This window comes from Schistocerca nitens, chromosome 9, assembly GCF_023898315.1.
Source record: "Schistocerca nitens isolate TAMUIC-IGC-003100 chromosome 9, iqSchNite1.1, whole genome shotgun sequence".
Taxonomy (NCBI): Eukaryota; Metazoa; Arthropoda; class Insecta; order Orthoptera; family Acrididae; genus Schistocerca; species Schistocerca nitens.
The window spans coordinates 289,777,364-289,799,718 of NC_064622.1; the positions used below are offsets into that span (position 1 = coordinate 289,777,364).

The 22,355-nt window shown below is 39.1% G+C and overlaps 1 protein-coding gene across 1 annotated transcript in view; it reads right to left on the bottom strand.

Annotated features, from left to right (window-relative positions):
* The window catches only part of LOC126204186 (cubilin-like), a 1,516,445-nt gene that overhangs the window by 495,792 nt on the left and 998,298 nt on the right, over positions 1–22,355 (bottom strand). Inside the window, exon 44 of the mRNA XM_049938590.1 lies at positions 3,783–3,991. Coding sequence (XP_049794547.1) covers positions 3,783–3,991 — 209 coding nt within the window. The remainder of the gene's footprint in view (positions 1–3,782; positions 3,992–22,355) is intronic.

The window sequence follows — 22,355 nt, forward strand, 5'->3', positions numbered from 1 at the left end:
TTACAGACAGAAAGGAACCTGGAAGAACAACTGAACTGAATGGACAGTGTCTCTAAAGGAGGATATGAGATGAACATCAACAAATACAAAATGAGGATAATGGAATGTAGTCGAATTAAATTGGGTGATACTGAAGGAATTACATTAGGAAATGAGACACTTAAAGTAGTAAATGAGTTTTTTATTTGGGAAGCAAAATAGCTGATGTTTGTCAAAGTAGGGAGGATAAAATATAGACAGGTTATGGGAAGGAAAGCGTTTCTGAAGAAGAGAAATTTGTTAACAGTGAGTATAGATTTTAGTGTCAGGAACTCTTTTATGAAAGTATTTGTATGGAGTAAAGCCATGTATGGAAGTGAAACATGGACGATAAATAGTTTCAACAAGAAGAGAATAGACGCTTTATAAATGTGCTACAGAAGAATGCTGAAGATTAGATGGGTAGATCACATAACTAATGAGGAGGTACTAAACAGAATTGGGGAGAAGAGGAATATGTGGCACAACTTGACTAGACAAAGGGATCGGTTGGTAGGACACATTCTGAGGCATCATGGGATCACTAATTTAGTATTGGAGGGAAGTATGGAGGATAAAAGTCATAGAGGGAGACCAAGAGATGAATACACTAAGCAGATTCAGAAGGATGTAGGTTGCAGTAGTTATTCAGAAATGTAGAGGCTTGCACAGGATATAGTAGCATGGAGAGCTGCATCAAACCAGTCTCTGGACTGAAGACCACAACAACAACAACAACAACAAAAACAAAACATGTAGCTTCAGCAACACAGTATGAGAACCCTTACAGTAAATTTGTTCATGTAAACTAAAAGTTTGTTTCATGAATTTGTCAAATTTTAAGTAGAGCTGTAGCTTCTGGTTGTAGCAGATGACAGTTACAGCTGGTAATGTAACTACTGTGATTCGTTCCTTAGTGCCATTTTTTTAAATAATACACAAAAGAATGTCTGCAACTAACAGTGAAAGTGAACAGCAAAGTTATAAAGCTGTTATGATCCAGCAAACTGAAGTAAGTACTGCAAGTGGATAGGAATTGTATAATGCAGTTTCTTAGTGAACTGAACAGCCGTTGCTGCTGTATCCATATTTGGTGTCCAGATACTGATGAGCAGACAAAATCTCCCCTTTCTGTGTCTAACTGTCAATCACTTTGTTATGTTGGTCAAAGTATATTTCTCAGTTTCTTACATTTTACTTGCACTCTGTGCAAGACAAATGTCGTGTGACTTCTACGAGGGTAAGCCCTCGTAGATCTGCACTCAATACTTTATTGAACTCTGGGGTGTATCAGGCAATCTCAGCCTCTTCAAATGTGAGTATTGCTTGATCAGCTCTAAAGAATCAAGCTGTGGTGGAAAAATTGATTGTTGATGATGATGTCAATGTGATTTCCTGTCATATTAGGAACTGTAATCCAAAAAGGATTTTTGTCTGTGTTGGTCTCACCTGCATAGATATTTTCCTCATGTAGTATCTGATTTCTGCAACTGGTTGAAAGGCTTCAACCTCTGTATGGAGACAGGTGCATTAGAGTGTGACCTTACAAAGGTACAATGATGAATTTTGTACAGTATGTCAGACGTAGTCATCTACAGTTTAAGGAAAGCACAAAATTTCCCTTTCATTTGATGTCTTGTGGCACAATAGTTGTCAAACACTCTGATTATTTCTTTTATAGCAGTGTCTGACACAACCCATTCATCCACAATGGAAACACAGCATTTTGTTGTCCCTTGTTTTCCAAATATCTGTTTTTCTGGACAGCAATCATATTGGCAAAGGAGCTGGTTGTATCAGTGTTGGTCAAAACTGGGGTTGTTGTCATCAGATAATTGGGGCACAAGCCCAGGGTTTTTGATTTTATTGCTCAGTGTTGATCAGGTTTGTAGCAATTGGTGCCTACTGATTAAGAGAGACTTCTTTATGATGCTAGCTCCTCCTGGCTGGGTTCAGTATTCAGTGCTGCTACTTCCAACTTGTCATTAACACATGTCACAAAACCTTACATCTCTTCTATTATTAGCTGCCATACAACTGGTCAAGTTTCTGATAGTATTTCTTGACTGCCATCATTACACATTTGAAACTAAGGCATATCAAAACTGTGTGGTGGACTGAGACCCAAACTCGGAAAGTTTGCCTTTCAAGGGCAAGTGCTCTACCATCTGAGCTACCCAAGCATGACTCACAACCCGTCCTAACAGCTCAAATTCCACCAGTACTTCATCTCCTACTTTCCAAACTTCACAGAAGCTTTCCTGTGAGCCTTATTACAACATTTGAAAGTCTGTTGACGGTCTTTCAATGTCCTCTTTTGCGGTGTATTTCCTCAATGTACTGACACCATCTGATGAAACTGTGCTGAAAACAAAGTAGGCTTCCCAGCATAATGATGCTCAGTATCTCACATCATAAAGCTATTACATTTATTTTCATCAGGTTATAATGTAAATTCCTGCAACATGACTAACATCAGCTACCCAGCAAGCAATCACTGTAAAATATGCTGCCATTACCTGAGAAAGAAATTTAATTAAACTGACATTGTTCTTAATTCTTGGATTTCATTAACTGATTTGGTTCCTTTGAAATCAATGGGCACACAAATGCAACCAATGTACAATAATATTTCCATCAACTCTTCATAACTGATTATCACATGTTGCAGATCTTCTTTCATGTCTAAGTTCTGCAAACATTGCATGACTGACCACAGATTTTGGAAATGAAAATGTTGAAACGTCTTAAGGAAACATGTCAAGGAGGAATCCTTTGTGCGAAAGTGTGTGTGTGTGTGTGTGTAACGTTGCATGACAGACCACAGATTTTGGAAATGAAAATGTTGAAATGTCTCAAGGACACATATCAAGGAGGACTCCTTTGTGCTAAAGTGTGTGTGTGTGTGTGTGTGTGTGTGTGTGTGTGTGTGGTAAAGATGGTTTACTTATTTAATGAATGGTTCTATAAATGTAGTGTTGTACTCTGTACAACTGATATTGGCCTAGTCTTTATTTACTTTGCTATGGGGACATCCCTAATAAGGACCCTTGGCATCCATTCACTGTTTTACCTCTCATCAATGTGAAACTTTGGTGTCAGGCAGAAACGTACCATTTTATTCTGAGTGATCAGAACAGTGATAAATTTAATACTTTCAGTTTGATCATAAAGGATATCTCTGTTTAGTTCAGTGTGTATTTCATTTTGAATAAATTACACGTAATATGTATGTTTTGGAGTTATGAGACTCTCTCATTAATCAACAGCATGATTTCATATAAATCGAAACAGGAAGATTAGTTTTTAATGGCCTAGCAATGAGATCATTAAAATACATGCACAAGCTCTGATGGCGAAGGAAAATGTTTGTATCCTTTAAAAGTAACCATCCAAAAATTTGCCTCAAGTGATTTATGGAAAAGATGATAAACCTAAGTCTCAATGGCCGGACATGGATTTGAACTGCTATCTTCCAAAACACAGAGGCCCGACACTGCTTTTGGTGGTCCAGAATTTTTCCAGTGTTTTCAGTTACTGTTATGAACAATAACTTTAATTAGTTGGCAATGATATGAATCTAATGTCATCTACCTCAAAGTTACTGTCATATAGTAGTTGACTTACTGTGTTAATTCGTTTCAGGTATAATAGGGTAACAAATTATACTTGCTTTGCCCATGGGCACACAGTTATTTTGTGAAAATTTTTATGTAACTACTTGAACTGATGCACAAATAACAACATAAACAGATGGTACTTACGGTTTATATCCACGTAAGTCAAAATGTTCAGCATACTCTATCTGCAGGTCTTCTCCAGCTGGTGCTGTGAATATGTATATACACTCCACATGTGGGATTGGTATTTGTGGATATCTTGGTGAGCTGATAGTTACATTCCTCATATCCCTTGTTAACACATAGTTACCACCACAAAACTGTGACACTTGCTGAAACCGGATCCGGAAACCCTGTAAATTACCACATTATTTCATCATTATGTATTACTCCCAAATGAGTGGATGAATACATCTACAAATGCAATGAACATCTCAAAATTGTGATACTGGCCTCTTGATCACTGTCATTCTTTATCATTTCAAAATGTGGACTATCTCAGCATGTTTGTTCAATGAAAATATCACAAAAGTGCTATAAACACTATTACTGAAGTGTTTTATTACCATTAAATGCTCGATTTACAAAATTACTGACAAGTAAACAATGTTTATCACATACTTAAACTCAGAAAAAGTAGTTATGAATTACACAGTAACTACACTTTCATAAAATATTACCTTCATACAACTACAACTTCGAAGAGTCATACAAAAATACACGTCAAATACATGCTACATATAATGGCAGCAAAACCTAGACATACTAGCATTATTTCTAAACATATTTTATTCAGTTCATATTTTATTTATTTCTCAGAGCGTAAAACAATAATGAAACGAACAAAGGTTTTTTGTCATTCACGTATTGTCAATTTAAATAGTATTCATCAACGACGATATGGAAAGATCAGATTGCTACTCACCATAAAGAGGAGGCATTTAATCACACAGTGCCATAATGAAAAAGGCTGCTAATACATTAAGCTTTCAGACAAAGTCCTTCTTCTGAGATAGAAAACACCCATTCACACTTACACATGTGGCGAGTGTCTCCGGGTGCTGGTATTCAACTGTGACTGCATCTGCTGTGAACAGCAATCTGCTGGAGTGGGTGGTGGGGATAAGGATGAAGTATGGGGAGGGAAAGAGGAGGGAAACCAGGGTTGGGGAAGATGTTCTGTTGCCTGCACGAGAGTGCAGATATGTGGTGCAACAGGATAGGGCTGCTAGGTTCAGTACCAAGAAGAGGCAAGGATGTGCTGGTGGTGTGGTTGGGGGGGACGGGGTGGGGGGGGTGGGGGGGGCAGAGGTGAGGCGAGTGTAAGAGAAGGGGAAAAGACAAGTACAAGTGTTGATGAGACAGAAGGCATGTGCACTGTTGGAATGGGGCAGTAAAGAGGATAGGCGGATGGAAGACGGGTACTAGTGAATATTGAGACCAGGGTGGTTATGGGAACGTAGGATATATTGCAGGGACTGTTCCAACCAACGCAATTCAGAAAAAGCTGGTGCTAGTAGCAAGAATCCAGATGAATCCAGATGGTGCAGGCTGTGAACCTATCATTGAAGTAAACCTCATCATGCTACACAGCATGTTCAGCAAGTGGGTGGTTCAGCTGTTTCTTGGTCACAGTTTGATTGTGGCCATTCGTGTGAACAGACAGCTTGTTAGTAGTTGTCTGAAAACATCGCCAAGGTTGTGGCTAAGCCATGTCTCTGCAATATCCTTTCTTTCAGGAGTGCTAGTTCTGCATGGTTCGCAGGAGAGCTTCTGTAAAGTTTGGAAGGTAGGAGACGAGGTACTGGCAGGAGTAAAGTTGTGAGGATGGGGCGTGAGTCGTGCTTGGGTAGCTCAGTTGGTAGAGCACTTGCCCGCGAAAGGCAAAGGTCCCGAGTTCGAGTCTCGGTCCAGCACACAGTTTTAATCTGCCAGGATGTTTCAGTAGTTGTCATGCCCATGTAGAAAGCAGCATGGTGGATGCAGGTTTGTTTGTAGATAATGTGACTGCCTTCACAGGTAGCTCTGTCTTTGGTAGAATAGGAGATGCCAGTGATAGGACTGGAGTTGATGGTGGTGGTAGGATGTATGGGCAGGTCTTGCATCAGGGTCTATTGCAGGGTTATGAGCTATGAGCCATGGGGTTGGGAGCAGATGGGGAGTACAGATGGCCAACAGTACTGTATAGGTTTGGTAGGTGTTCTAAAGACATTGTAGGAGGAGTGGTAAGGTTATTCATCATTTCACAGCAATATAAAAGGTAGTTGAAACACTGGTAGAGAATGTGATTCACTTGCTCTAGTCCTGGGTGGTATTGAGTCACAAGAGGAGTGCTCCTTTCTGGCCTGTCAGTAGTGTGTGGGAGTGGTAGGTACATGGGGAGAAAGGGCATGGGAGATCAGTTCCTGGGCAAGGTTGGGAGGGCAAGTTAGGACTGTGAAGGCCTCAGTGAGGCCTTTTTCCATATTTTGAGGGGGACAGCATGACACGACAGATTTGATGACTGTAGGTGGATAGGCTGTGTGGAACGGACTTCTTGGTGTGGAATGGGTGGCAGTAGTCAAAGTGGTGATATGGTTGGTTTTTGATAGGTTCAAAGCAGACAGAGGTACTGAGGTAGCCATCCTTTAAGTAGAGGTCAAGATCAACGAAGGTGACATGTGATGTTTAGGATAATCCTGTGAAGTGAATAGGGGAGGTGCTGATGTTCTGGAAGAATATGGATACAGAGTACTAACCCTCAATCCAGATCATGAAGATGTCATTAATGAATCTGAACCAGGTGAGGGGTTTCGAATTCTGGGTGGTCAGAATGGCCTACGAAATGTCTGACATTATATGGTATCCTGTGGATGCCTATTACTGTACAACTGACTTGTTTGTAGATGATACCTTCACAGAGTACGTAATTGTGGGTGAGATTATAGTTGGTCACAGTGATCAACATTTTTCACTTTTATTTTTCATTATAAATGCTGCACCCTCAGATTTCACCTTTCTCCCTATAATGAATGGGTTTCATTCTCTTTGTGATTTTTCACACATATTTTGATACTTGTTTTTCTTCAATATGAAACTTTGCTTCTTCCAATCACACCAACACAGAGAAGTTTTCCTATCCCTAGCTAGAACCTAGTCCCACATACTGTTCCTACATTGTCGCCTAGGTCAGAGAAACTCCTAAAATGGCCTCACCTTCAAATTACCACCTCCAGCAGTAACATCTCCTTTTGAAATTAACTCTACCTATTCACATTCTGTAGTTCCATAGCCCTCACTACCTTAGTCTCATAACACCAAATATGCTCAAACCATTCTGTAATACCTTACTCTCTGTCCACAAAATTCTATCGCTCTGCATTCCCAAATTCCTGCTTCTCTTCTCAAAGACTGACACTCCTGGCTTACAGGAGCTAGACTAGCATGAACACAACCACCTTAAAAACTGTCCTACTCCTGTCTTGGATTACCACTATATGCCACCTCTACACGAGGCTGCCTCAAACCTTCCTCACATACCCTCACAGCCACCAAATCCTGCCTCAGAGAACTTCCACATTTACTAGAACCTCAGAAATTCACTACCAGCACAACACAAAATCTAGAACCTTTACATACCTAAAACACAGTCACAAACCTGTCCTCGAGTGGTTCTGGGAGCTTCAGTCTGGAGGTTCAAATCCTTCCTTGGGCATGGATGTGTGTGATGTCCTTAGGTTAGTTATGTTTAAGCAGTTCTAAGTCTAGGGGACTGATGACCTCAGATGTTAAGTCCCATAGTGCTTAGAGCCATTTGAACCATCAAAACCTGTCCTCCAAAAGTCTCACTCCCACAGAAGCACATCTTTTATAACAACTTTACCTTTTGCTCCACTACCAAAATCAGTCAAGTTGACCTAGTAAAATACATTCTCTCCTTCTCTCATCACCAGCCCTACCAATCAGACTTAACCCAAAACCAATCTTGAGCCCTGACTCACTCAGTTCGCTACCCCATAAACCCATGATCCACACCCACTATCAAATCACCCATGTTAACTTCCCAGAATTTCCTATCCTCAAACCTTGCTCCATCATTGTGCCTTAAATCATCCAACATGGATACCAAGCATACATCCTCAGAAAGAAGCACAATCTATCACCTAAAAACGGATCCCAGCCTTACAATTTTACCTGCTGACAATGGCTCCACCACTTTGGTTATGACCAGGGATTACCTGCTGGAGGGACTCCACCAGTTGTCAGACGTGTCCAGCTACAAACCCCACCAGAGTGATGCCATTCCAAAGATCTAGAAGGCTCTCCAGTCCCTCCTCAAATCCTTATCTCCATCCCAGAACCACTCCCACCACTACACACACTCTAAAGCACATAAACTTAAGACACCATGGACACCCCATTCTGGCCAGATACTGTGCCTCCACAGAGAAAGTCTCTGCACTTGTGAACCTTGGGCTATGACCTGTAACCTCCCTTGCCACATAAAAGACACCAATCATTTCATCCACCAAATCTTCACAGTTCTTGTTCCTTTGCCACATGGCACCCTGTTCACTATACATAGAGGTATGTTCTGACTATGCAACTAATTGAAGGCAGTTTGTTTATTGCCATATGTGTTTCGCTTCTTTTTTTGTGAAGCATCTTCACTGGACTGTAATACACATTTCTTTTTATACATACAATAAACTTATTATGTGGTAGATACAAGATGTTGCTGTGTTACATTATGTTGTGTTCTGTTCTTGTTTTTTAGCTTTGAATCTACCTTTGCAGCACACATTTCATAATGTGAAATTATCGTTTGATGATACTTACGATTTCCAGCACTATTAACTCATGCGTTTGGTCCTGAAGATGTATTCATTAGTTTCCATGCTGCAGCTGGCCGATTTCTGGCATTCTTTCATCCACATTTGTCACATCACACATATATCTCTTGCACTTTCCATTTTGTGATAAACATCTGTGTGTTTTTGGTGTGTAGTGTTGCCAACTGTTATTGTGTGTTTATCTGTCATCTTTTGTTTGTGTTGTGTGTGTGGTTTGGTATTTTTCATTTGTTGTGTGTGTGTATTTTGCTGTGTGTAAATGTGTCATTCTTTCTTGAGAGTGGGATTTTGTGTGTGTGTGTGTGTGTGTGTGTGTGTGAGAGAGAGAGAGAGAGAGAGAGAGAGGGGGGGGAGAAGGGGGGAGGGAGATTCATTAATTATTTCTCCTGATTACATTTTGATTTGTTAATGTTTTTGTGGCTAGCATGATCAGAGAGTTATTCCTATATGGTATTTGGTCATTGAGTACCTTCTTTTCCATTGCAATCGATCTTTCTATGTGAAAGTTTTCTTGCAATGTTAGGAGCTTTTTGTTGTGATTATTCACTCTTATAACTGTCATGTCACATTCGGTGTTGGACGGCTTGTGTCCATGTTTTATCAAGTGATTGGTGAAGGTAGATTGGCTACGTTCATATTTACAACTTCGTATATGTTCTTTATATCTAATTTTGAAGTTCCTGCTTGTCATCCCCAGATATAGTGATTTACATTCATGGCACTGTAGCTGGTATTTATCTGTTGTTGGTAAATGTGATTGGAGTATGTTTCTTGTTCTGTAAGCTATGTGTAATCCACGTTTCTATAGTATATTTGTTATCTTGTGTGTTGTTTTGTATTTTTATGTAAGAGTATACCATTTCTCTCTTATTTATGTCATGAGTGTTGCTGTTTTGTGTTCCTGTGTGTGCTGTAATGTCTGTGCAGTTCTTTGTTGTTTGTGTTCTCTGCTTGTTTTCACTTTTCTTTGGTTGTGTTAAGTTTCTGGTCGAGTTTTTGTACTATATATGTGTTGTAACCATTGTTTGTAGCTATGAATTGTATTGTTTGTAATCCTTTTTCATTGTTTTCTCTGTTGAGTGGGACATAATTTAGTCTGTGTAACATGTGTCGTAGGGCTGCTAATTTTTCATTTTATGAGTGGTTGGATGAAGCATGTATAATTATGTCTGTGGCTATTGGCTTTCTGAAGATGTAAAATATGTGTTTATTGTTGTCTCTCTTTATCGTAATATCAAATAAATGAACTTGCTTTTCTGTTTCTTTTTCCATGGTAAATTGAATATTTTTATATATGTCATTTACATTTACAGAAGTTTATCAATTTTCTCTGTTGGTTCATCAAGCATACAGATTATGTCATTCACATATCTGTACCAGAAAACAATTTTGTATCCTTTCTGTGTGATGTCTGTATCATAGATTATGTTTCCTATGTGGTTGATGAATATATTTGCAAGTGTTCTTGAAATTGGGGATCCTATTGGAAGCCCATTTTCTTGTAAGTAAAATTCTTCTTCAAATTGGAACTAATTTTTGGATATGATTGTTTTGAGGGTTTTGGTTATTTCATTAATACTGTCTGCATGTAGTATGTTGTATGTCAATAAGTTTTATTCAATTAGTTTTATTGTGCCTGTGGTGAATATTGAGCTGTACATGTTCTCTATGTAGAAAGACGTGAGTGATGCAGTTCATGGGATATATAAGTCTTTTATTTGTGTTATGAGTTTGTTTGTCTTTTTCACTGTTCTGCTGTCTTTCATTTCATAATGTTGAAGTATGATTTTATTCATGTGTTTTGCCATTTGTTATGATGGTGCGTTCATGAAATTAATAACAGGCCTCAATGGAATGAGGAGTTTATGGACCTGGGTTTGCCTTCTGAGTGTTGGCACTTTTGGGTTCTTCTGTGTGATTTTGTGTGTGTGTGTGTGTGTGTGTGTGTGTGATGTCTTTGAACTTGTTTCTTATATGTGCCTGGAAGTGTGCTGTGTGATTAGATTTCAGTTTTGCGATATTGTTATAGGAGATGAAATCTTTAGTTATTTCTACATATTGTTCTTTTTTGATCAGTACTGTGCTGTTCCCTTTATCAGCTTTTGTGACTATGGCAATAAACAAACTGCCTTCAATTAGTTGCATAGACAGAACATACCTCCACGAATTTAAAGAACTAAGGAAAGATGGAAAACAGAAAACATGACAATAATACGGCAATCTCAGGCATTTCCTGGCAAGTTATACAAGAGTTTAAAGAATATCCATCTCAGACTCCACATGACCATCCAACACGTTAAATTCAATCATACCTTTAAAATAAATAATGTAATTCTGAGTTACATTAATGTAAAGGTCAGAAACAACTCTTTGGTAGAACAAAGAATGAAATCATTTGCAGAAAAGACTTGGTTAAAAAATGAAATCAAAAATTAGTGGCCCTATGACACATGTTACACAGACTAAATAAAATCCCACTCAGCAGAGAAAACTATGAAAAAGGATTACAAATAATACAAATCATAGACAAAAACAATGGTTACAACACCCATGTAGTACAAAACTCAACCAAAAAATTAAAACACACCTTAAGAAAAGTGAAAACAATAACATTCATGACATAAATAATACAACAAAATGTGTGTGTGTTTGTGTGTGTCTGTGTGTAAGAGAGAGAGAGAGAGAGAGAGAGAGAGAGAGAGAGAGAGAGAGAGAGAGAGAAGGGGTGAGGGAGTTTTCTTGCAAAGTCAGGAGCTTTTTGTTTTGAATTATTCACTTTGATAACTGTCATGTCACATTCCATGTTGGATGGTTTGTGTCACAAGTGTTCGGCAAAGGTAGAATCCCACTCTCAAGAAAGAATGACACATTTACACACAGCCAAATATGCAAACACACACACACACACACACACACACACACACACACACACACACACACAAACACACGTAAAACAAATGAGAGCTATAAAATCTCACATACAACACAAACAAAAGATGACAGATAAACACACAACAGTTGGCAACAATCATCACCAGAAACAAACATATGTTGATCACAAAATGAAAAGTTCAAGTGATGTATGTGATGTGACAAATGTGGGTGAAAGAACGCCAGATATCGGCCAGCTGGGGCAGGGAAACATCTCCAGGACCACATGCATGAGCTAACAGTGCTGGAAATCATAAGTAACAGTGAACGATAATTTCACACTATGAAATGTGTGCTACAAAAGTTAATTCTAACCTAAAAATCAAAAGCAAAACACAACATAATGTAACGCAGCAACATATTGTATCTACCACATAATCCATTTATTGTATGTATAAAAAGAAATATGTATTACAGGCCACTGAAGATGCTCTATATTTGTTGCAGTAGGCAAGAAACTCAATTCTGAGATAGAAATTGAAGCTTCATGCAAGATTGTTTGGGCAAGACTGAGTATCATCAAGGGTGGGCATAAAATTATAACTGGATCCTTCTATACACCACCAGATTCACTCCCCAATGTAATCGAAAACTTTAGAGAAAACTTCAGTTTGCCTTTATGAAAGCTCCCTAATCAAACTGTAATCATCAGAAGGGACTTTAACCATCGACCAATCAATTGGGAATAATTACAGTTTTCACAGCTTCTGAAACATTACACAATGTCTTCTCTGAAAACTGTTTAGAACATATAATTGGCACCACACTCATGATGGAAGTATATTGGATCTAATGGCAAACAAACAGACTTGATGACTTTGAGGATGTCCACATGGAAACTGGTATCAGTGACCAAGAGACAGTTATAGTAATAATGAATAACAAACTAGAAAGGGTAACTAAAACACATAGAAAGATCTACATCTTTACTAAACTAGAGAAAGAAGCAGTAATGTCATATATGAAGGAGAAAGTTGACAGGGGCATGAAGAGCAACTATGGAGCAAGTTTGAAAGATTAGTTGACCATGCACTGGATATATATGTACCCAGTAAAACAGCTCATCACAGGAGGGACCCTCTTTAAAATACACTCACTGCAAAGAAACTTCTAACGAAACAGAGGCTACTGTGTAACAGGAACAAAACAAAGCATAGAGTAGAGATAGAGAGATGCCGAATGAAACATGTTTGGCTGTCAAGGGAGCTATGCATGAATCCTTCAGTGATTACTATAGTAGAATGCTGTCAAATGATCATTCACAAAACTCAAAGAAATTATGGTCATATGTAAAGGCTGTTAAGTGGTACCAAAAATAGTGTCCCAGCACTCGTAGATGAGGCAGCAACTGAAATTGTGGATAGGAAAACAAAAGCAGAAATGCTTAACTCAATTTACAAATGTTCCTTATAAAGGAAAACCTATGAATATTGTCTAAATTTATTTTTTGTAACGCTGAAAAGATGAGCACAATAGATATTAGTGTCAGTGGTGTTGAGAAACAGCTGAATTATTAATAATCATCTTGTGGTGCAGTTCTTCTTGTTGTCTCCGTGCTTGCTAAGAAAACGGGATGAGAAGTTCCGCCTTATGCAAGACACCTTTTTTCTTTTGTTTCACCCATACATGTTTCAGCACTTTTGTGCTATCGTCAGTGGGTTCTACTTTTATTTTTAACTGTAAAAAGTAACAACAAATTTCGTCAGTGGGTTCTATTTTTATTTTTAACTGTAAAAAGTAACAACAAATTTACAGTTAAAAATAAAAATAGAACCCACCGATGATAGCACAAAAGTGCTGAAACATGTATGGGTGAACAAAAGAAAAAAGGTGTCTTGCATAAGGCAGAACTTCTCATCCCATTGAATTATTAATACTGAACAAAGTTCCAGGGCCCGATGGAATCCCTGTCAGATTCTATACTGAATTTGTGGCTGAGTTAGCCCATCATCTAACTATAATCTATTGTAGATATCTCTAACAAGAAACTGTGCCCAGTAATTGGAAGCAAGCACAGGCTGCACACGTATACAAGAAGGATAGCAGAAGTGATCCACAGAACTACCATCCAACATCCTTGACATTCATTTGTTGTAGAATCTTAGAACATATTCTGCGCTCAAAATAATGAGGTATCTCAAACAGAATGATCTCCGTCATGCCAACCAGTACAGATTTTGAAATCACTGATCATGCAAGAACCAACTCGCACTTTTTTAGCATGACATATTGAAAGCCATGGATCAAGGCAATCAAGTGGATGCAGTATTTCTTGATTTCCAAAAATCACCTATGCTTATCATCAAAAGTATGATCATATGGGGTATGAACTGAAATTTGTGGCTGGACTGAGGACTTACATTGGATAGAGAGTCATTGTCGGATGTAGAAGTAACTTTGGGTGTGCCCCAGGGAAGTGTGTTGGGACCCTTGTTGTTCATGTTGTATATTAATGACCTTGCAGAAAATATTAATTGCAACCTCAGACTTTTCACAGATGATGCAGCTGCCTATAATAAAGTATAGTCTGAAAGAAACTGTTTAAACATTCAGTCAGATATTGATATGATTTCAAAGTGGTGGAAAGCTAAGGAACTTGCTTTAAATGGCCAGAAATGTAAAACTGTGCACTTTAAAAAATTCAGTCTACAGAGGAGATTGCTTCAAATCACTTGTGTGATCCATCCTAGGTTACTGCTCAAAAGTTGGGACACATACCAGACTGCAGTCACAGTACATATTAACTGTATACAGAAAATGGCAGCACAAATGGTCACAGGTTTGTTTGACTCGCAATAGAGTTTCACAGGGATGATAAAAGTGGTGGACTATTAAGGACAGACATAAATTATCATGTGAAAGCCTGCTTTCAAAATTTCAGGAAGTGCTTAGAATGATATCTCTATGAGTGTACCACAATCCCCTGTGTATTGCTCCCCAGCATGCAAAAGGCATTGAAACAATCATTCTTCTAGAGCTCCAAATGGGAACAGAACAGGAAAAATCTCTAATAACTAGTACAATGGGACGTACCCTCTACTGTGCACTGTATAGTGGTTTGTGGAGAATGGATATAGATGTAGATGTAGAAGTGCACAATAAAATTCCACTGACACATGTTGTTCAGTAGATACATTTTTTGAGATATGTCGGCTAACAGACTATGATACACTTTACTGCAGAACATGCATCGAATGAATATAAAGTTTCATTGAAATGTTAGCTTTTTGGAAATCATCTCCCAGCTTGCCAGGGACCCGCTACATAGATGTTAACATGGTAATAGCTGACTGTTGACTGGGTTGGGCTATTTAAGAACTGGTGTGTGAATATTTTAGGATTTTGAAAACTAAAATATATTTTTATAAAAGTTTATAAAACTGTATGCTTGAAATTCAGTAGAGTGGATGAGCCACATGTTCAGGCAATAATATGACTTACATAATCAGTATTTGGTTAGTCAATTACAGAGAATTACAGAAGTGTTTTGTATGTCTGCACTGAGAATTACCCATTTACAGTTACAGTTGTCATATTTGGAATGATGATAATTTATGCAAATTCTTAATTCGTGGCTTAAATGATTAATGAAGGGTGTCATTCAGTCCAAAAAAATTGGAACAGTCAAAGTATAAGGGTAAACTTGGGAATTCAACAGGTATAATGGCTGAAAATGGAAATGTAATATTGGGTGTATCTGAATGTTAATACCTTTATGTGGTAAGTTAATTAGTTTCAGGTAAATTAAAACAAGTTACTGTAAAGTCTGGATTCCTAGCTTTCTAATGATATGTGTCAATATTTCCAAAACTACTGATTACATCTGCCAAACTCTATCTTTACCTCACATATGATAATTTTGATTATTCATTATTTTAGTTAATATTTTGCCTTGATTCGCCAACCACTTTCTTTATCTGTTTCCCTCTTTTGAATGAAATTGTAGACCTTCTTTGTTAACCTGTCTTGCTTCATTTTCTTTAGATGTCCATAAATGATAAAGGGCAGAATGAGTAGGTTTCCTTACTTGGACTGAAAAACCAGTTACCGCCATTGTCTTTAATTGACCTAATATTTTTTGAGAGCTTCTACTTTCATTCTTTTTTAAATAATATAATGACACTTGCATGCAGATAAAAGTAGTGCTTCTGATGGACTTCTGATTCTACAACTGTGTTAAATGTGCCTGAATTTAACATCTTCAGAAAAACATTTTTTATTTTTCACATTTCTCACTTTCATGCATGCACTTGGGGGACTGAGGAAGTCCAGCATTGACTTGAAGCAACATGGAATGATGTACTTGCAGCCACTATCCACACTCTTTTTAACATGATACTTAGGCACATCAGAGCCATTGCTGTTGCCACATATGACAATACTGTGTACTAGGTTATTTCTTCCGCTATACCCCAAAATATGCTACAAATTTAACTATGTACTAGCCTTTCATCAATATTCTCATGCATGTATATCTTAAATATATTCTTCCCCCTTTCTCGGTCCATCTTCTCCTTCAAATCTCTCTGTCCATCTCCTCCTCCTCCTCCCTCAGTCTATCTCCTCCTCTCCCTCTCTCTGTCCATCTCTCCTTCCCCTCATTTCCCTCTGCAATGCTTCTCCGCCTTTCTCTGCCAATCCCACTCCTTTCTCTTTTAATCTCCTCCTCCTCCTCCACCTCCTCCTCCTCCCTCTGTCCATCTCCTCCACCAACCTCTATCTGTCCATCTACTCCTCTCCTCACCCCTCCTCTTTCGATATCCTCTGATTCCCCCACCCACACACACACTATTCACATTTGTTGTATCCCAGAGTTTTCCTTTCCAGGCAGTCTTTGGCATGTGCACCAAGTATGGCTGAAATTGATCCAGTTGTTTAGGAGGAGATGTGGAACACACATACATACATGCATTCTTGGATCCATTTGTGTAATATACTAGCTCAATATCACACACTGACCAGTTATTTCTTTCTTCCTTTTCCAAGCTGCCTCCTCACATCCTGTCTCTATCCCACCTGCTCTTCACATCTTATCTCTTATAGACTAACCTTCCCACTCCCTCTCTCACTTCCACCTGCCTTCTAACATCCATACATCTCCTCCCTCTGCCAACTAATATCTAACTCCCTCTTCTACCTGCTTGGTCACATCATCTTCATTTTACATCCGCCCCAAACCTCTCTCCTTCAGCTATCTGTCTCCCATATCTCCTTCTCCTCCTCCCTATATCTCTGTGTACCTTCTCTTTGTCCCTCTCTCTACTACCACCTGCCTGAGCTCTGTCTATCTACTCCTCCTCCCGCCTTTCTCTGTTCACTTTCTACCCCTACTTCCTCTATCTGTCTACATCTCCCCCCTCTCTCTGCCCATCTCCTTCTACATCCTCACTCTGTCCACCTGCTCCACCACTTCTCTCTGTCTATCTCCTACTCACTCGTCTATCTGTCCATCTCCTCCTCCTCTACCTGTCTGTCCAGCTCTTCCTACCCCGTCTGACTGTTCATCTCTTCCTCACCCCTCTCACTGTCCATCTTCTCCTTCCCATATATTTTCTCCTTTCCCCATCTCTATACATCTCCTCTTTACCCCTCTCTCAGTCCATCACTTCCTTCCCACTCTGTGTCTAACTTCTCCTCCACATCTCTTTCTATCAGTTCTGCCCCCTCTATTGTAGATGTGGGAGAGTGGACTCGAGGTTGAGCTCTTCTTCTGTTGAAGGATGGGACAGTGGAGTGCGTTGGAAGGACTGAGGAGAACAGACTGTGGGATGCAACTGTGTAATTGAAGATGTTTCTGATGTCAGGTGATGATCTGGTCTCCAGTATCGAGCATAAAATCCCACTGAGGAGAGAATAGGGTTGACATCCATGTAAGAGTTTCAATGGAATCTTTTCACCAAACAGAGATGCTTAATATGATCTACAAAATATGTCAGGGCACCTTGCATAAAAGCACCTCAAATGGATTTCTTCATCTGCCACTTGAATGTATGAACAAATCTCTCTGCCTCTTCATTTGATTGGGGATGAAAAGGAGACCAACAGATGTGCTTCACTCCTTTCCTCACGCAGAAATTCTCAATGGTCTCCACCCAGTATCTATAGAAGGCCCTCAATGGCAAAAAAGCTTCGACAGCACCACCATCACTGTGTATTTCGCCATGCTTGTACAGCATTTACAGTGTATGGGAACCTGGCAAAAGTGCCAATGATGATGGGCCATGCAATATTCAACAACAGTCCTACTAAACTGAGATGCTCCCATTCCCAAGGTTAAAAACTGACATGTGGCCACCTATTGTTCTGCACATTTGGTGCATTGATGGAAGAGGCTCTCTATTTGCTGGTCAAACACCGGACAAAGAGCATGGTGCTGAGTGAGCAGCTTGGTCTTGGAAGCTCCCTGATGCATCAGTTGTAGGATCTGTTGTCATAAGACCAACAGAATTACAACACTTCACATAGTGTGATCTGTGGTTAAAAGGATCACGCCATTGACTAGATGCAAATGGTGCTGGCAGCCCATTGTGTTGCTGAAGAGGAGTAGATTGTTGCCTAGGCAATCACTCTGGCCACCCCGTCAAGGTGAAGGTGTGAACCTGTTCGAGAACAGTGCCCACATCTGTGATGGTGCTGATGTGGGCTTCCGTAATGGAAACATTGTCCACAGCTGGTTGTGTCTCATCATGCAAGCATATGCAAAGAATTTCCTCTTGACTGAACTTGTAGTCTGGCCTGAGGGATGGGTGGGAAAGAGCTTTGCACTTGCGCGCTGAGATGTCCCTCTGAAATGGAATTCATATGTATATCTTGAGAGGAACAATGCCCAACATTGGAGTTGATGAGTAGTATGATCTGGGACATGAGCTGTTGGGTTGAACAAAAGGTCAATGGCTTAATGTCCATTACCAGGTGAACTCTGTACCACAAAGAAAGACATGAAATTTCTTCAAAGGAAATATAACTGCCAGTGCTTCTTTCTCATTATGAGAGTATTTCACCTCTGCAGAGGTGAGGGTTTTTGAAGCATGAGCGACGGGGTGCTCTGATTCATCAACTTCTCAGTGAATGACAGCCTCAAACCCATGGTCCATTGTGTCTGTCACAACCACTGTCTGCTTCTTGGGCTGAGACATTGCTAACACAATGCTGGGAGTAGACACTGAGATACCAAAATTAGATTTCAGATGTAGGAAGTCAAATTAAAACCTTTCGCCAATCAAATTTCCAACCGTATTTTATTTGGCAACAAGTTTCAGCACTTTACCATGCAATCTTCAGGCCCTTGACCAATATGTAGGCAGAATCTACCTCAGTTGTGAACAAACCAGGGGACAGCAATATTGGTATTAGTAGATATTTGCTACAGTGATCAGATCACTACAGCAAGTACCTACTAATACCAGTATCGCTGGCTCTTGTTTTGACCACAAGTGAGGTACATTCTTCCTACACGTTGGTCAGGGGCTGAAGATGGCATAGTAAAATGCTGAAACTGGTCTTCAAATTAAATAAGGTTGGAAATTTGACAGCTGTAAGGTTTTAATTTGACATCCTGTATCAAACAGGCGAGTCCTGCAACCACCTCTAAAAAGATGGACATACAGAGACATTTCAGATGTGGTCAACCAAGTGGAGACCACACTCTTACAACACAAGTGATGTAATGAATGAGCTATCCAAAATGCCACTGGAATGAATTTTCCGTAATATGTAATGTTTCCCAGAAAGACCTTGAGCTACTCAAGATTCACTAGCTGAGGCATAGATGCTATCACTTAGACATGTTTCTGTGTTAGTAATATACCTTCATGAGAAAGTACATGGGCTAAATACTGCACTGAAGGCTAAAAAATTTCAAATCTGCCAAGGTTGCACTTTTACCCTGCCTCCTGTAAAACTAAGAATGACTGCAGGTTCACTAAATGCTGATTGTTGGAATATCCCAAAAAAAAAAAAAAAAAAAAAGTTACGAGAAAAAGATGGACCTGGTGCCCGAATGGCGGCAGGCCAGTACTTGGTGTATGGTCCACAGAGTCTCCGTGTATGGGTCGAGAAGAACAAAGAAACTTTATGTACTATTCTGCACTCTTTAGTGCATAATTATGTCTAAAGCTTGAGATACGAGTGAGACGACGAAGATATTTATATGTCTAAGAAGAGTTTGTTCTGCATAGCAGTTCTAGTACATTGTCAATCAATGAGTAAATTGACACTAAAGTTCATATATATCATCAATAGATTACAGAAATAAGAAGATACTATTTTCTGTTGCGAAGAATGTTAGAACATGGTGACCCAAGTGACAGGACCTGAAGAAAATGGGAATTTTAAGACAGAAACGGGAAGAAGATATTATGAGTTGCCACAACAACCAGGCCTAACAAGATATGAGGACTGTTTCCAGTAATTGTACTGAGTCCAATAAACCAATGGAAGAAAGTTGCAAGTGCAACACAGTAAAAGACAAGAGAAAGTAATAGCGGCAAAAAACCGGAAAGAAGACCTCAACCTTTTGACTAAGAAGATTGGGCGTGGAGAGTAAGCAGTCTTCACACACATATATCGCACTGACGCCGGTGCAGTAACCAGCCACCAACACCGACTGAACCAGCTGCTGTTCACCGGTGCTGACTCCGCATCCACTCGCCGCCGCCGACGCTGAAACCAACATTCGATGCCGCCAGTGCCAGTGCTGTCCACCGGCGCTGATTACACAGTTGCTCACCAATGCAGCTAAAACTCTATGCCGGGTGAGAGAAAAACAATAATTATTTGGTAAAGTTGAGGGAACTGTTGGATAATAAACTGTTAGTATAGTTATTATACTCAGAGGTGAATTTTTTTTAATTAACACCAGAGCTAAGAGTAAAATGAATCAAGAACAGTAACTAGCAGAACCAGTCACAACTAGCAAAGTGACTAGGGAAATGCCAGACTTGTCTGAATTAGTGAATTTAATTAAAGCCCAGTGAGCAGATTGAGCAGCTGTAAAAGCTCAAATTGCTGCTTTAAGAAAGGGTATAGGCTGAGTACATTCTAGATTAGATGCTAAGTTAGATGACCAGAGAATAGACTCAAATGCTCAAAATGCTTCTTTAAGGAAGGAACCAGATGCTCAATTCAAAGCCCATAATGAGTTTTTTAATGCTTTTAGGAAAGATTCAGATGATCGCTTCGCAACCTTGAATAAAACATTAGATGATAAATTCAAGAAAAACCTAGACTCCATGAACTCAATAAATTCTAAATTGGATGCTCGAGGTGAGATGTTAAAGAAAAACCTAGACTTAATAAACACAATGAATTTTAAACTAGAGGCTCAGAATGAAACTTTAGTTATTCAAAAGACAAGTTTAGGTTTATAGTTCATCAAAATAGATGCTCAGAGAAAAGAATCTAGTAATCAATGTGAAGGTATAGTTACTTTGGAGACTGAATGCGATGTCAAATATAATAATAAAAAACCCAATCTTAATGAAAAGTTAGGATCTTGTGAAAAAGCATGTAATGTTAAATACAATAATGTAAGACAGGAAATGAATACTTTGAAAGAGAGTGTAAGTCAGCCTATGGGATTAATGTCGATTATTCAATCACAAATTACAGGTGTCAGTACACGAGTTGTCAGTTCACAAGTAGATAATGTTGGACACAATTTCAAAGAGAATATATCCAGCTTTGATATTATAAATGTATGTAGTTTGGCGGAACCATTTGAACTAATTAAAGATCAGGAAGTTACCAAGAGTATAATCTCCGGAAACATTTCGACGGTTGCTTTTTCCGAACTTAGTGATGCTAGCAGGGTTATGGAGGACTTGTGTGAAGAATTCAAACTTGTCCATGACAGAGTAGAAAATAGAATAACTTTACTTAATTTTGTGTTTCCTGGTAAAGTGGTAATTGTTTTGTTGTGGGGAGAATTTCACACAAAATTTAACAAGAAGTATTGGTCTGTAAGTACTCGAGTAAGGTTAAGGATAGATCCATGGGATCCGGGCGGAGTCACATCTGTCTCCCAGGGATGTTAATGTTCTGTGTTGGTGGGTGGAGTGACAATCGCTGGGTCCCTAGTTGTTTTCGGTGTTTCTTCTGTACTATTTTTCCGGCACCGAATTCCCTTCAAATCTTAAACTACTCTGTAATCTATTTTTGAATTCTTAAAGTATCCTATAATTTTAGTATGTAGGAAACTGGATATGACTATGAGATTGAGATCAATTTAAGAGAATCACGGATGAACAGTGATCTCTAGACATGAAGCGAAACGAATAGAATGTTATATTAGTGGATAGTATAATATGATGGTACTATTTAAACCAAGTGATATCAAGATGACACAAACTGAATAGAGAATTTTATGTGTGTATAAAAGTATAGTATAAACTGAATGACTAAACAACTATGTTATTGTAGTGCATAAATTTTCTATTTTTATTGAACATTTTATACCTTTTATGAGATGTGAAGTGGATGGGAGGATTTGTATTAGTTCTGGAAGGGATGGGTAGTATAAGTACAAGCATGACTAACACTAAACACACACCACACCTTTCAGACAACCCTCACAGACAAGTGTGACTGATTCTTCACCATTTGCTATTCCGTAGGAGTTGCTAAGATTTTTCTTCGGGGACTTCAAAAGTGAAGGTGAGAATGCCCGTTCTGTAGGAAACATTTAACATCACACCTCCTCCGGCTTCTCACTCAAGTACCAGCGAAGTAGGGATCCTGGGGAAGGGGGGTGGGAAGGTTTTCCTGTATTTGAGGCTATCTTCTTTCTCTTCTTCAATCTTAGCAATCATTTCTACTTTTTCCTTTCTTACTTCTCATCTTAGTACTGGTCTATGTTTCCCTCTTTCCATATGCATATACTTCTATCACTGAAGTCCTCCTTATTTTCTGTGGTTTCCAATAACCTTCAACTCATTTCATATACGTAGGCTGAAGA